The sequence below is a fragment of the Lathamus discolor genome, chromosome 2 (genome assembly GCF_037157495.1).
Source record: "Lathamus discolor isolate bLatDis1 chromosome 2, bLatDis1.hap1, whole genome shotgun sequence".
NCBI lineage: Eukaryota > Metazoa > Chordata > Aves > Psittaciformes > Psittacidae > Lathamus > Lathamus discolor.
In genome coordinates, this window is record NC_088885.1 from 70,695,898 (window position 1) to 70,712,594 (window position 16,697).

At 40.1% G+C, this 16,697-nt stretch overlaps 1 protein-coding gene across 1 annotated transcript; it reads left to right on the forward strand.

Annotated features, from left to right (window-relative positions):
- Positions 1-8,974: 8,974 nt before the first annotated feature.
- LOC136009250 (uncharacterized) lies at positions 8,975-9,778 on the forward strand. Its single transcript, XM_065669289.1, has one exon. The coding sequence runs from the start codon at positions 8,975-8,977 to the stop codon at positions 9,776-9,778; it is 804 nt and encodes a 267-aa protein (XP_065525361.1).
- Positions 9,779-16,697: the final 6,919 nt, after the last annotated feature.

Here is a 16,697-nt window from a genome sequence, read left to right on the forward strand (position 1 = left end):
AACCTGCCTTTCTGCCATCCCTCCTGCTCTCGTTTTTCCAGTTTAATTCTTGTTGAAACCTAAAGACATCTTTCTGCCTTCTCCCAGTTGCTTTTTCTCATTTGTCCCTCCCTCTAAAACTCCTGCCAGTTTCTCCCAGCTTTTCTCCTCCAGCAATACTCCACTGCTTCTTACTTAGGCTGTTGTAGGGGTGAGGGATTCCTTGTCCTCTCCCAGCCTTACATTTCTTTCTGCAAATAACTTTTTTTTTTTCTTCCCTCATTTTTTGCCACCTTTGCTGAAGAGCCTCAGCCAGTCTTGGGTTTATGGTAGAATGAGCAATGTGAGAAGCACACAGAAATTCCTGTGCAAAAGTATACCAGGTCATTTGCCAGTTGCTAGCCATTGCTTTAAAAGAGCTTTTTCATATTGGAGGAAAAAGCAGACAGATGTAGAAATCTTTGTTGTCTTGCTTATGATTCATGAGATTAAGCGAGACAAAAGTGAGATGGTGTCAGCATGTTACTGAATCTCTGTAAAGGTGTGGCTTTCTCTGTTCATAATACTGTTCGTGCAACGTAAAGTCAGATTGCAGAATTCATTGCCATGGGACGTTATACAAGCCAAAAGGCATAAAAGACTTCAAAAGGGAATTAGGCAAATTGTTCCATCAGTGACTGTTGAACGCAGTTATCTAGATGTAGTATCAAGCTCAGGAAAACTCTAAAACAGAGGTAGCTGGAAGCTATTTGGCTATACCAGTACAAGGATCACCATCTCCACTGACCAAGAGTTCCTGCTCTGTGTTAAGAATGAGCTTTCGGTCCCCCTTACTAACACGTGCCTCATGGTTAAGGTGTACTATTACTGATTTAGTCATCCATAAAGTTACATCATTTGAAAGTGAAGTTATTCCAAGTGGCAGTTCCTCCTGTCTGTGTTGAAAACACTTTAGGATGAGATAAATTACCTAGATTAAGCATCTTATACTTCTGACTTGTACTTTTGTCCAATATGCTTTGTGGCTTTGTCTGTAAAAATAAGCAGAGTTCAGAAAGGAGTTTGGTCTTCCAAGCAAGAAAGCAAGACCTCAGTCTGTGTGGGTGTTGGTCATATATGTACTGTGTCCTGCATGGATTTATGTTTACACTCTTTCAAAGATTTGGATTTCCTTAACTTGGCCAATTCCACCTCCTTCTGGCAAATGTGATACTCACGCGTTCCCTCAGCCTGCACTGAAAGAAGCTGCAGAGGTGTGCCACCCTTTTAGAATGACAAAACGGCAGCCTTCCCTTGAGAGTATTTCAAGTTCCTGAAACCTGCAGACTGACAATTTGAATTATCACTTACCCAAGCGATGACAGAAGTCTCTGAATGGCTTCTTACACATTGGTGTATGTATAACTACCATACATAACAGAACAGCAGATCCTTCTCTTTTTGACTCATTACTTTTGCCTAAGGAAGTGGAGTTCACATATATAGGCATTAGTTTATTTATTTATTTGCTGTCTCAGATCCCTACTGGCAATGGTGGTTATCGAGACAATCTTGTGAAGGGAAGCAGGGAACTGTGAGTAATTTGCCAAGTGTGAGGTCAAACACAATGTTTTTGCTTACTGCTCTTGAAGTCTTCATTAGTGCAATGCCTCCACGAAGTGCTGGAATCTCTTGAGGAGTCAATAAGGTGGTGCCGGTGGTGCCCTGGCAGAGGTTATAAAAAAGATGGGGAGAAAGCTTTCAAGGTGGCAAATAATACACTGATAATTGGCACTGATCTTGCTCTGTGTTCTTTTAATGCTCAAGGGGGCTCTGTAAGCATGACTGCAGATCAATTTGTGGCCTGGTATGAATGGAGTTAATAACAGCTTGCTGGTGCCTGGTGGGTGCAAGGTAGATAAGGGGCTACGCGTGCCAGTGGGGTTCTAGCAGGACCTTTGCCTGCGGCTCAGGAAGGTTCAACAGGGATTCAAGGTTTAAGCAGGAAGAGTTGCAGCGAACTTAAGTGGTACAAGGAAGCATTGCCTAGTTTTGACATCCAGAACATAACAATACTTGCTTTTTCTGGGAAGGATGTGTTATTTCTTCTGTTGAGCCTGAGACTTCATTGGTATTGCTGTCTCATATTGCTCTTTCTTAGCCTATCTTCTGCTCAATCAAGTAAAAATTGGACTCCATATCTCTTCTTCCTTTAAGAAATACATATCTGTAGATACACATCTCTAAAATAAACCTCCAAACATTTGGAGGCTTATCTTTCATTAATTGTATATGGCTATCTCTTCTCTGTTACTTTCTAATCTCTTAAACATTTTACTTATAGAAAAGTGATAGGGTTTTAACGCGTAATTCTTCAGGTAGTGAATTGGACTTTGACAGACACTCAGCAAAGAGCCTCTGGATGTAAAAGTGAAACTGCTGGTGTGAAAAAATTATCTGTACTAACCACTGGAAGCAGGCTGCAAAAATACGGGTTGCTGAGCAATGCCTGTGTTGCAAAGTAAGAACATGGTCAAGTACAACAAAAAGTGTGGTCCATATGCTGCTTCTCCCTGCTGGAGTCTGTTAACCCCTGTAGCTGAGATCTAGATCAGTCAAACTACATACTGCTAAGATCATGTTTTCGCTGACAGACAGGCTCATATCCTGTTCCCTCGCACCCATCTCAGCCATGCTAGCAGCATCAAAGCCATTAAGGAGTGAGCAACCCTGACTGTCTTCTCAGCCCCATGTGAGCTTGGGGAAAGTTGTGTTTTTCCGCACTGTGAGTGTGTGGACAACACAGATGGCAGGTTAGCCTATGTAGACACTATGAGTAAAGCTGGATTTCCTTGGGCGCCATGTGAGGGTTGGTATGTAGGCAACACCACAATGGGCTACGCATCGAGGCATACTGAATGAGTAAGTAGAATTTTTGTGAAGGTGTAGTACAGCCTTTTCAGTCCTTGATACTGATCTGTAGAGTTAAGCTCTTCATGAGTCAGTTTAAGGTTTGTGGAAATAGTTATGTTTAAACAGCATGAATGTATTTTTTTTTTCTTTTAGCCACTTGATCTGAAACTGTTTAACAAAAAAAATCATATTAAATATAATTTTCTCGAATATTCTTGCCTCATAACATTCCAGTTTAACAGTTAAGGCAGAAAATGCACACCCTTTTTACAGTTAGTTCATTTTAAGTTGTGATGAAACACCAAACAATTATTTGTCTAACCACTTGTGGCTTAGCCCCACTTCCTGAAGTTTTCCTTCCGTGTATGGGTTCTTTTTTTTTCTCCTTGTCTCCCAGTGCTGATTCTTACAGCTTAAAGTTTTCTTCTTTTCTAGCCACCAGTTTGTCAGTTATGATCAAGTGTCAAAATGAAAGCAAACATAAGCATCAATTATCAAAAAATTACATGGTCTGTTTACATATCGCTTAGCAAAAGGATTTCTCTCTCAGTGCATATCGGATGTGAATTGTAACTAGACACGTGAGTTGCCTACATCCTCATTTTCACATCTGAAATCTAGCAGCTAGCTTGGGCAATCCAGAATTTACCTGCCAGGCATGGAGTCCTTGCAATATATGAGCAGCACTTTAAAATGTTTTAATACTGAAGGTTATTCAAATATATTTCAAATATCATCTTTTCTGCAGGAAGAACTTTTTAGTCTCTTCTCCATAGTAAGGCTGTAATAGCATCTCAGGTTACACGATCTTCCTACTTTAAATTCTTTTGCATTTTTTTTCTTTCTCCCTCCAACACTTTCTTTTTTTGCTGAACAAAATTATAGGCACCAGGAAAAATTGCCCTGGTAATGCAAGCTTTACTCCTTTATCTGTCAGTTGCAAAGCATTCTTAACCCACTCTAGAAATGCAAAAAGTTTGCTCTGTGTTGAAATGTGCCAGCCTATCTGATGCCCACTGGGTCTGCCCAATTCACATCAGCCTGCCCAGATGGAAGAAAATCAAACGAAAGCCCAGCTAAGTGTTCCCATGGGTTGTCCATTTCCACCTTGGCCTCTGTGCCAATCTTAACTGCTTATTGTGTGAGCTGAAGTAGATCCCTCAGTTCACAGCAAAACTTTGGAAAGGCCTTTGTGACTGTTTCAGCATAAGAACACAGCTCCATGGACTGGATGGCAGGAATGTGGATTTAGACTGTAAACTGATTTAGGCAATGATGCCATTATTCTTTTACTCAGTGAATGGTGGTTCAAATCAGAAGCTAGTGCTTTCCACATAGATGGTAGGGAGAACAGCTGCTGCCTTGAGGAAAAATGAAAACATTCCACTTTTAAAATATCTTTATAAAGCCATATATATATGTTTTTTATTTTGTGTCCCTGGGAATGTTTAAGCCCAAGCAGGGTTAGGAGTAGGGTTGCTGAAATATTGCAGTAAGAGCTGTCAGCAAGCCCTTCCTAGTGTTTGGGTCACTTTGGCAGCTGCAGTCTTGAGATTTTGAAGCTTGCAAACTCAATTCAACCTTAGTGTGAATGCAGTCTGTGCTACTCCTTCAGAGATTTACACCTCTGACAGGCAGTTTTGTTGAGACTGGCAGCAAGCCTGCTAATTTTTGACAGTCATGCCACAGATTGTTTCAATGTTTATTACCCTTAATATAAAGATGGTTTACTGGAATCCGTGGATTTTTGTGTTTGAAGCCATTAAACCTTTCTTCACTGGTAAAATCATGTATCCACTCTGTTTTTTCTTATAGCTTCCAGGTTATCTGTATACATGACTGTGCTGCAGGTCTGTACAGATTCCTAATTTCCTGAAAGCCTTTGAAATGTCCCTTTTCCCTGTCAGTGAAATACCTAGAGCACTGCTTGATACCATGAGTGGGCTATACGTGGAGCTGGGCTCCATTTGTTATGTCTTTGCTAGTGTAAAAGGATTGCAGAAATGTCTATGTGTGGATGAGCAGGAGCGCAGAGCCATGGCAATCCCTGGCTGGCCAGTGGCCCCTCAGGGTACTGTTACCATCCACCGTAATGCAGAGCAGCCTGTAATAACTCGTGTCTGTTTTGAGTATGGAGGCAGAAGAAAGGGAACATAAGACTTTCTTCAATGACTTACTGCTCTGTAAAAGGATTTTAAAGAATCTTTGGGGAAAAATTTAAGCCTCAGATGCAGACATGTGGATCTCATTGATTTCATAGGAGGCCATGTGAGTGTGTACATTAACAGACAGAATATGGCTTTTGATCTTTAAGAGCAATTAATATAAAATATGGAATTACACTACTGTGTAATAGGATACTTTTTACTACTTTGTTAAAAGTACTCCCTGAACTCACATACAAAACAACATAGCTTCCCAGGCCACAGTCTTATAATGGCTTATCTTTGCCAGTGCTTATCACCTTCTGATGCTGTTTGCAAATGTGTTTGGCTGTTACGCTTTGAACTTCAGTAAAACATTTGTACTTAATAAAAAAAACAAGACCAAGCACTTTCCTATCCTCACATCTGTCTATGCTTGACAATGGCATTATAACTGGAAGAAACGTGAGAAATAGTTGTCATGAATACCTGCAGGGACTCTCTGTGACCATTTCTTTCCTGCTACCATGCAAGACAGAACCATGATGTCTAAGCCCTTCTTCCATAACCCTGTGAGCATAGAGCGTTTCAGCATGTGCTTACAGATATGAGCCTGTAGGTTGCCAAGTACCTCTTGTAGCTAATATCTGAAGGAGTGCAATGGATTACAAACCTCTGCTGGCATAGACTTGACACCTTGAAGGTGGCTCCCCAGGGTCTGCACCTTGAAAGTGCTGCAGCCATGTCTACCTGTCAGTGGGTGGTAATAAAATTAGATGAACCTCAACTGGAGGTATCTTTGCTTTCATTTTACCTACCTGAAATTCTCAGTGTGTTATGCTGACAGATGTATTCACTGTGAAGTCCAAAGCAGCTTCTGCCTGGAAAGGTTCCATAGGGGAACAAGTCCAGAAGTAAGAGGCATTGAACGGGGTATGCCTGCAACAGGTTCTTAGGGAGAACAGCAAACTCTTCTCAAAGTGTTTCTTCATCAGGAAAATGGCACAATGTGCCTCTCACAGAAGAAACTAGGACTTTTAAAGTCTCTTTATTAAACTGTTGAATTGCAAATAAAAGGGAGCTAAACTGTAGGAGTCACTGTCAAGGTAACAGTCTGGGGGAGGCAGGGGTGGGAAAGAGGGATTGTTGTATCATCTCAGAACAAGAATTTACATGTTTCTGTTTGGAATGACCTGTGGTCTTGTTTCCTGTTTCTGGGTCTGTCAATTACACAAGAGGCCTTTCTCCTGAAAGGTTTCTTGAAGTCTCCCCAGCCATAAGACTCTTTTTGTTACTGCTTTCGTACTTGAATGTTTCAGTTTTTTGGCTGAAGTGTTCAGTATTTATTCACCTTCAGGCAGAAACTAAATCTAGAAAATTTCCATCTGTTGCTCTAAGTGAGATTTTGGGACACTGTGAACAACGAAAGGGAGGGTAATAACAGAAGTGTGCATGCAGACCTAGCCATAAATGGCACTTGCATTTTAGCAATAATAAATATCTATTACATATTTCTATTTTGCTGAATCTCGAAGACCAATAGACTGAATATTTTTTGCTGTTAAGCTTCATAGATTATAGCCGAAGTCATAATATTCTATGAAAAGCCACCTAGCTCAATGAGTTTAGGTTGTTTCTAGTTTTATTGTTTAGTTGATTGTATCAGGTACTATTTATTCCACCCAGATCCACACCTAAAAACCATTTAATATTGTTTTTGATGAAACTAATGTGTTGTATAAAATGACTTTTTTGCTCTCATCCCTTCAAACAACATTGCCTGTAAAATTTTGCTGAGACAGATAGAGCTGTGGAGAGCTTAACCCCCCCTACCAAAAGAAACCAAAACCCAAATAAGACAACCCACCAAAAAAACCCCACTCAGCCATTTTTCATGCCCTGTGCAACTACTAGTCCTTTTGCAGCAAATTACTACAATTGTATAAGTAAGGAACAGAATACTATTGCTGATAGTAAAGCTGGAGACCATGTAATATGGATCACCTACCTGTTTGTAGTGGGAAGATATGCTTGCAGTGCTTTGGAGAAAGGAGCCCAAACCAAAAGACACTCTACATAAGGCTGTATTACAGTGAACCTTTTCAATGTATACTACAGTAAAATCCCTGTTATCTGAATTCCATGTTTTTCAATTACAGTATCTTGTGATTCAGATAAATGGGAATCACCAAGATAGAAACTTGCAGAGTTTATTAACTCTCTGGATATTAATCTCTTCCTAGTATTATTTATATAATCTGCAGCATGATCTGGCACATAAACACAGAAGGCTTAGTTTATTTTATCAATTCAGTGCAAAATATCTCTTGCACCAAGAAATGCTTTCAAGTTAGATCTCAGTTAATCATCTGAATTCATCTGCATTTATATTAACTGGACTTCATATGTTCAAGGGTTTTAGTATACCCTAACAGATTCATCCAAAAGAAGGATAGTTAGTACAGAAGAAAACTAAGAAATTGCTATCTGTGTTGTAGCATGTGTAGAAGTGGAGATAGGATCTCCTTTCATTCTTTTCCAGCTCCAGGAAGATTCTAGATAGTAGTTTGGATTGGTTCTTTCTTCTATTTATATTAGCAGAATGGAATAGAGAAAGTCTTAGGGCAACTGAAGCCCTGTGGAAAATTGACTGAAGTAGATGCAGATGAATTTGTGAATTTTGTTCCTGGCATTGGAAGTAAGTAAGGATGCTGAAGGTAGCTTTTTTGAACATCAAAGGCGCAGATAAAGTTTATTCTGTGGGTGTTCTGTGGGATACCTTAGTTGGATGTAGAGCTGCTCCTTAAAGATTAGGCCACCATAATTAAAAATGGATGTACATTAAACACTTAAATCTACAGCTTCTGCCTGCCTTTATGGTTAGCATTTGGTTGGTGCTGAATGTTTATTTAGCTTGTTCATACAGTTAAAGTTTTTCTCTTGAGGAAAATGTGTACATTGTCATCCAGAATGCCTTACCCTCTTTTTGGTGCTGTGCTACCACCTTGCTGACCGGCAAGGAAGGGGCATAGTTATTGTCCCTCACAGAATGAGTGAATCAGGTGTGTTTGTTTTTGAGGTGGGAAGTGTCACCCAACCCTAGTTTTCATTTTGGTGCTCAAAGATGACATAAAAACTGGGTGCCAGGGAGGAATATCCACTGGGGGACAGAAACCAGCTCAGCACTCCTCTGTGATTGGGACTGACTGTGTTGCTGGGTGGAACAGCATAATGCTCTTGCAGCTCCTGTTCCAGCACCGTGATGTTTCTGTTCCAGATTGTGCTGACTCACATTCAAGAAAACATGACACACAGACACAATGCACTGTAACTCTTTTCCTTTCCCCCAGTAACCTCGGTAAGTGTTTGGTTTCTTTTTCCTGTCTATGGCTAGCATGGTACTAATATAGCTTTACTGTTAGAATTAATAGGAGAGGAAAAGGCAACATTGTAAACAAACTGATAGCGAACAGATTAATTTTGGAGAGGGCATTCAAAAGCAACCTGCTGTTTGTGGTACATCCACCTCCCTTTAAAGCTGATCAATCCCGATAACTTGCCTGTCTCTACAAACGACACTTGTTAGAGCTGTGTTCTTGAATGGGAGAAGTGCTTACAATGCCCATTTACAACTGTATTCTGTTTAATTAGTCAGCACAGCCAGTGCTGCAGGGATAGATCACTTGCCTTTAAAGATTTGAGAATGTTAATAGTACAGTATATCATTTTAATTATTATTGGATTAATGTTGTGTCTTGACGAACATCTAATGCAAATCACAAGAAATGGCCTGAAGTGACCCAAGGGTTGTGCTTTATTAGAGAAGTAATACATATAAGTATAAAGAGAGGTTCTTTCTTCAAATGTCACTCTGCACTGGGCTTCTCTGTTTGTATGTAGAAATGAAATCCTCTTGCTTCCACTTTGTCCACAGAAAGTTTCTGTAGCTCATGCAGTAAATGGCTGAGACAATAAGTGTAATACCAGGAGATGAAGAGGAGATCCAAAATATTGCTGATGATGAAGACCCATTTCTGAATCTTGATGCTGTAATGGCATCCCTGGGTTCCTCTGCCAGCCCTTCGTTAACCAGCCTTAATGATGACAAGGGAAGCTCAGCAGTGCCAGAAAGACTGTCCATCCTCTCCAGCAAGGCTGCGTCCCAGGCAAAAGTCCTGAATGGCCCAGAAATGGTTAGTGGTGACATGGCACAGAGGACAGCCTCTGGGTTGACTGACCATCCTCTGACAGCTGGAAATGCATCATTAGGTGGCTCATCATACTCTGCGGCAGTCAGTAACCTGCAGCCTGTGGACATTGCCTCCCTGTGCTCTGAAAGCCCCTGCTGTGACGGTGACCAGAGTTCAAAAGTGCTCCGGGTGACAAGAGTGCCCAGTGGGGCTGGTGAGCCCCTGCAGGCTGTTGCTGGCCTGCCTTGGACTGATCCCAGGGGCTGCAACATGCAGTGGGCAGGGAGTGATGCCAAGGGCAATATGGCCCCTCTCAGTCTGGGCCAGGTGGTTTGGACAAAGACTGCAAAAGTAATGGAGACCTTAGAAAATAAGAAAAAGGAGGAAAAGGAGAAGTACCGGCTCCAGCTAGCTATGTACCGACGGCTTCTGCTCTTGCGCTCAATCAGGAGCTTGCATAAGCAGCTGGAGCAGCAGCAGGCCAGATTGCAGGAATGCTATGGCACAGTGATAAATACCAAGAAAGAAGTGTTGAAACACATTCGCTCAACCTCGCCCTCACCTTCGCCGTAATCATGTTGCTGCATGCAGAAATGAGCTTTGTAATGCCATGAGAGCCGTCAGTAAGCTTGCATGCTGTAAGGGTGGTGTCCTCATACCCAAAAGTACGTGCCCATGTGTGCTGAGAGTAGAGAGGAAGGAGCAGCAGCAGAGCAAGAAGAAACAGGAAGGTAAAGTGTTGGCCCCTGAATTTATCTGGAGGAAACCAGAGTAAGATTGTACCTGTGCAAGAAGCTGACTCCTGACACGCATTCAAAGCCTCAAGCTGAAATAGGATTTTTGGCATATAGGTTTGTAAAAAGACAAAATTCCCCATGAACTGGGAAACTAGTCTGACATTTGATCTGTAAAGGTGGTCATATGCAAGAGGTGCTGCCTGCTGAATATGTGATATAGCACATCTCCCTTCTACTTTCAGCACCAACAAAACTACAGCAGAGCTAGAGTTTATTTGTCTGCAAGAATATCTGAATCTAGAAAGCCAAGATATTTGAAACACTTAAGCTCAGGCTTGATTATATCTACCTAGTTGTATGGTTTTTACAACACTGCCAAGGCCTTTGTGTGTTTATGACCCCTACCCTGCCGTAAAATTTATTCAGATTGACCAGAAATTTTGGGAAGGTAGGACAGGGAGGCAGTGCAACTGCCTAAGCCTTATTTTCTTAGGAAAGCAAGCTAAAAACATAGGCCTCATAATCTGGCATTGCATCGGAAACTCACACTGGCAGTGCCAGGGGAATGTTTGAGGTCTGCACAATTATTAATCTGCTGCTAACTCCCAGTGGCACCAACATCTGTAAATCGAGCATATTTTGTGCCTTACTGCTGTCATTTAAGGGAAGTTGGTGGCAATTAGCACTTTTTATCCAGGTGTGTTAGACGTGGAAAACCCTAGAGCACTGTTTCTCCAATTGCAAGGTTAGGATGCCTGCAGGGAATTTGATGTCAGTATGCAACAAAAACACAGGAAAAATGAAAGCAAAGAAAGAGATGCAACTCTTTTATATGCATTTAAAAGGCAATGTGAGTCCCTGTTATTGAACAGCAAAAGAATAGTTGAATGTGCTGGTTTAGGATCTGAAGCAAAAACTGATTCAAGAAGATACTGAAAAGCTTCCTTTTCTATAATTTAAAGTGATATGGAAAAATCTGATTTCCTTCAGATATTTATTTCTGATCATGCCACCTTTCCACCCCAATTGTTTTTTTTTTGGTATAAACTTTTAGGTAGAGGAACAATCAAACAGGGTTTTGGTGTGTTTTTTTCCACACAAAAAGCCAAGTCTGTTATTAGAAGTCATGTCTTTCTGAGAGTAATGTGCTACATATATGTAAAATTTTTTTGGTGTGTATATAGAGAGGCTGTGTTTGTGTATGCATGCACATACAGTTCCCTGTATACAAGAGATTATGAAAAGCTGGTGCTTCTTCTTCTATAGCAGAAGCAGGAATACTCTCTCAAAATAATCTCTGGTGTCTGCGAGGAGTTTGGTTGATTAGATTCACATGCACACATCTGTGAGCAAGGTATTGAAGTAATTCAACAATTGAAGTGCAGCACAACATTGTCATTATTCCATCTCTGTATCTCTGTGCACCCAAAATTATGGAAGGCCTCTGGGTATGCACAACCTTAGATAGGTTCATTCATCTCCTTGGGCCCTGGTCTAGCCTCTCACAGCATGAACCTATGACTTTGAATGCAGAATTACCATAGAAACATCCTTGGCATCAAGGAGACATTTGAAGAAGCATCTTCTATCGCCTGATTTGGGGGATTCAGGTTGCCAGGGGCATTTAGAGGGCTGCAGAAGAAACCTGAGGGTCACATGTAACTGGGAGACATTACTTCTGAGCTCTGATCCCATCAAGCTCTCTGCATAGCCTTGGGAAAGCTGTCCTCTGTCAGCAGTGCAGGTTTCCCAAAGAATGTTTGAATACTAAACTCATCTCAGAGGTAACCTGTTCTGTCTTAATTTGCCTCCCGGGAAGGAAGGTTGATCATGGCCAGTAGGGCTATGCAAAGATTTATTTATTTATTTATTTTTGCCTACTTCATGAACAAGAAAAGCCTTTTTTCTTCATTGTTTAAGAGCAAGTGTTCTGTTAAACCAAATGCAAGCAAACCGCTATTATTCCATCTCTCTTGGGGAAAGAAGTTTGGGGGAAGAATACATCTCAAAAATATAACTGAATTTTGAAACCAAATATCAAATTGTTCCCAGTATAAAGGCAGTCACAATGTATAGTTTTGTTAATTTGGCCAATCTTTTTTTTATTATTATTTTAAAAAGAATTATCTTCTGAATTAGATTCAGTTTGACTGATATTATCTTGTCATTGAATTTTCCACTAAAATAAAATATATGCACAAAAATATATATTAAAATCCCCGTGGTAACACGAAGTATTTTGCCTCAGTAGCTGTCGAAGTATTATCCTGTATTTGTTGAACTAGAATAACATTAAAAGATACTTCTCACAATACACAGTGCAGTAATAGTTGAGTTGTCCAACTGTAAGTGCTTTGTGGCAGAACTGTGACAATCTTTGTTTTGTACAACACTCACGAAGTGTCTTGATCCTAATTGGGATCAGTAGATGCTTCTGCACCATGAATATTAAATACCAAAAGGTTTGTGCATAAGCAATGCTGTCTGATTTCTAGCAAGAAAATGAAGCCAAAACTACTTCTGTGCGTGTGCATTCTTTCCATGTAGTGCTTTTATGCAAAATAAATGTTAGCTGAGGAAATAACATCAGCCTTTGCAACAATTTGCTATTTGCCTGGTAGTACAATTTGCTATGAACTGGTGGTTCTAGTGTGGCTACTGATAACTGGAGTTGGGCAAACCAGTTAAAAGCTACATGATTTTCAAAATTAGTTCATTTTACAAGCTTGGAAAATGTGGCTAAACAGCTATGTTTTTTTTATCATATGTTCTAGCAGTTGAAGGCCAGTGGTAAAGTGTCAGAATGCTGCGAGTAACACAGGGAAGTGTTTTCAAGCATACCAGACAAAGCAACAGTCTCAGGCTTAATAAAAGTGTGTCCTCTCAAATTATTCCCTCTCCTCATGTGGCTAAGAGGTAGGGAGGTTTGGATGGCATTCAACTGAATTTCTTAAAATCTGTATTTTTATCTGAACTAAAACCACATGAATTTATTGCTAGCAAGAGCTGCAGGCTTGAATTGCTGGAATTTCATATATGTATGTAAGAATTCACAGGTCTCGGGTAATGGTGGCAAAATAAGTAGTTTTGGTAGGGTCTTCTTCCCTATTATCTTACTGCCTGCTAGAACCTGTTAAGCTAACGATGTCCAGGAGAAATCTCTGATCCCACTGCTTATATTGCCTACTTTTACAGCAGAGGTCAAAGTCAAGTGATGCTGCCTGAACCTTAAGGTCCTGCTGCTCACCTAATTGCCTAGCCAGCCTGAAATGATGGAAAATAATCATGAGTCCACCATGGAAGACTTTAAACGTGATGTTTAAAAAGTGCCAGCTCCCTTGGAGTCGTTGCTATCACTAGAAAAGGTGTAGCTTGTGCCTACCTGAAACCAGAAATCTTTAAGAACAAATTGGAGTTATAAACAGTTGTGTGACAAAATGCATTCCTGAGATGTTCTCTAACACAAGGGTTTTTCTTCTGCACCTCCAGGATTTCAGTTAAACTGCTGCCCTCAGACTGGTCAGAACTGTGTTTTTGCTGTTTCTGTTGTTGATGGGTTCAAGACCCCTCTCTAGTTTGATGCATTTTTATCTCCATGCCTTCAATCAATTATGAATGTCTTGGTACTAATCTTTTTCTTTCTGGCAAAACATTTGGAAGTTTTGGGAGAAGAGGAAGAAAAGCCTTCATATCAAGTCTCTTGTGCCATTGAAGAAAGGGGGAGATAGTGATTTGGTTTTGTTTAAAAGTTGTAGCAGTGAAGATGGCCATGTGAAAACACTCTGGAGGGTTTACTTAAGTGTCTTGAAAATAACAGCAGCCCCTGCAAGATTGAAACTACAGCTGCAAACAAGTTTTTTTAGTTGCATTGGTCATCATCTCACACAATTTCAGCTAAGTCTCCAAAACAAACAAAAAAGTTGCCTCCATCTTTGACAAATCAAGTCTCTAAGCCCAAAGTGACTTCTGCGTGCATGAGAGGCAAGGAATTCTTGAGAATCTCAATAAAAGTAACATTTTTGCTTTGATGGGTGGGGGTTGGAAAGAAAGGGGAATGTGTGACCATTCATCACAGCTCCAGGCTCATTAGTACCCAGGAACTTTCTACTCTAAATGACAAAGAGTTTCACTGTCGCCAAAGAGAAATTGCTGCTGACCTTAGACCTCTTTTTGGAAAGTAAAATAATGGAGCACAGGAGCAGAGTTTGATATTTGACCGAATTCTACACAATTATCATGCATGTGTATATAATAAAATTAATTCTGTGTCTCTGCATTGTAGCCTCCGGCAAGCAGCGTACAATCAGTTTTGTATGTATAATAGATCACAGAGTTGTTCATGAATAATACAAATGCATTGAGCAGATACTAGTGAGTGAGGATGTTTGTCTTTGCATGGAATCGAAGTGAACATGTAATATTGTGATAATATATATTTGATGAATTCAGGTCTGACTTGCCTTTGCCATAGCCTGCTAATTCCCCGACAAGGGTTGCCACAATAATTGAGTTTCCAATAACATTATGATTATTTCCACATGATAATTTAATTGTAGGTATTTTTAATATTGTAATAATGTAGATTTGTGATTATTATGCATTTGCATGCAGATTTTCGTGGTGACTTGGAGCACATCCCTACATTATAACTTAATTTCCTATATTATTGCATATATATTTTGGGATGAGCTCATTAATGCAAACTAAAAAAAAAAAAAGTAGGCTTTTTTAGTCATTTTGCTTTTATTATAAATGGCTGAAAGCTTTGCTCATCTTTTTAGACCAGTCTAAACAAGTGAATAAACAAAAGACAACTGTAATTCATGGATGGATTAATTTAAAATAATAATGTAGTTACAAATCGTGGCAGATTTGTCTGAGGTAATTGGGATGTAGACTGGTACAAATTTTGCTTTACTGAAACAAAATTTGTTCAGATGAATCACCAAGTTTAGTAAGGGCTGTTTTCCATTCTTCTAATTCCCTTATATAACCTGTTGGCAAAATAACATTGGCTCAAAATTAATGGGTGCCTATACAAATGGGTATAACAGCAGGGAAACCTGAACATCTGGACCTAATGAGATCTAGCTAGACATTATTCTGGTAAGCAGTATGCCCAGTAAGAATAGAATTGTGCATATAAATTCATGATACTATAAGAGCTTTTAATCAGTTAATTTGACCACTCTGGAATGAAGCTGGTTGCTTGCCTGATGACAACCTTCAAACTGCATTAGAAAACCTCACCTGATACTTAGTGAGGCAAAGGCAGGTAGGCCTTTCTCCAGAAATAAACTGTTCCCCTTAATTGAAGCAGACATTTGTATGATCCTGTGAGTATCCTACTTCAAATAGGAGAGCTCTCTTCCAGAGCTATCAAATATTTGAAGAGGAGGAAATGTGTTTAGCTAAATATTTGTTTTGAAAAGAAACTGCAGAGAAAGTGATACTGGGTTTGTGTGTGTTCACTTTTCTGGTTTGTCTCAAGTAGGTGTAGTTGGAGGAATATCTACTCCGCTTTTTATCTGTAAAATCTCATCTCCTCAAGTCCAGCTAGGGTCACAACAGAGATCTTGGTCTTTTCCAGGCTACCTGTAGCTGGCAGGTTGGATTTCCACTGCTGCATGGCAGACACTTGCAATAGGAACTAGGAGGACAGGCATGGTCCAAATCTTCAGACATGGAAGTCTAAAACTAAGGACTGGAATACATAACTTACTGCTGTCCATTTGCATTGTTGTTCAGTGCATGTGGATGTCATTGCTTTCTGTGTATTTTGGTGCCTGCTTCTACTTTCAGACTTATTTCTCTAAATTAACAACATACAAGACACAATGAAATAAAGTCCCTTCTCTTTCATCTTCTGTTGCTCTGTGGACCTAAGAGTTGGATGGACAAATGAAAGCTTGATTTAGACAGTAAAGAGAGCAGCTGTGATTCTGTGGTATAGGACGGTCTCTCTAGGTTTTGCAGCAGAATGCCTGCTTGTGTAGGTAAATTAGTTTCTTTCTTGAAACTCAATGAAACCATTTTGATCCAAGTCTGTTGTAAATCCAGTCTCCAGCTAAGAAGCACTTTGGCAGCTGACTCCACTAGAAGCAGTAAAAGTGTAAAAACACAAATGAAGTTCCACTGGCAGGAGAAGTTCACAAATCTGTACCTTTGCCTTGCTGAGAGCTCAACACAGGGGCCCTGGAAGGTCGGTCTAGCTGTTGTTTTGTTTTACAGTGAGCTACTAGCATAAAATTAAAAATGTGTTTTAAGCTGTGGCATAAGATCGTAACTGATCCCAGGCATTGTTTTATGGACAGCAAGCACCATAGAATATAAAGATATTATCTCAGTAGGTCCTGGATGCAACATGTAATTCCTGCTTGTTGTGAAGGCACCTAAAGTTATTTCAGATACCAGATAATTTATAATCAGATGACTGTTTCCTTATTATATGTTCCTGGTGTTACTTATACAAATAGGATAGGTGGTTGTACCTAAAATTAGAAGCAAGTCTGCTGAAAAAGCACTGATTTGTGTTACATTTATGAGTAACTCACATTCATGAGTAATTTTCTCTGACAAAAGAAATTGAGACTAAGCTTTTGTAACGTAGAGGGTGAAGCTGCCCTGGCCTGTCAGCTTTTCCAGCATTACAGATGTTAGGACTTGGAAGAGGTCAGTTCCTTTCCTACCTTTACCTGATGGGATTTAACCTTAAGTCACCTGTTTGCCCAGAGAACATCATAATTGCTATAATA

Bases quoted from the DNA above. Each gene is read 5' to 3' on its own strand.
- LOC136009250 (XM_065669289.1), top strand. From the start codon at position 8,975: ATGGCTGAGACAATAAGTGTAATACCAGGAGATGAAGAGGAGATCCAA.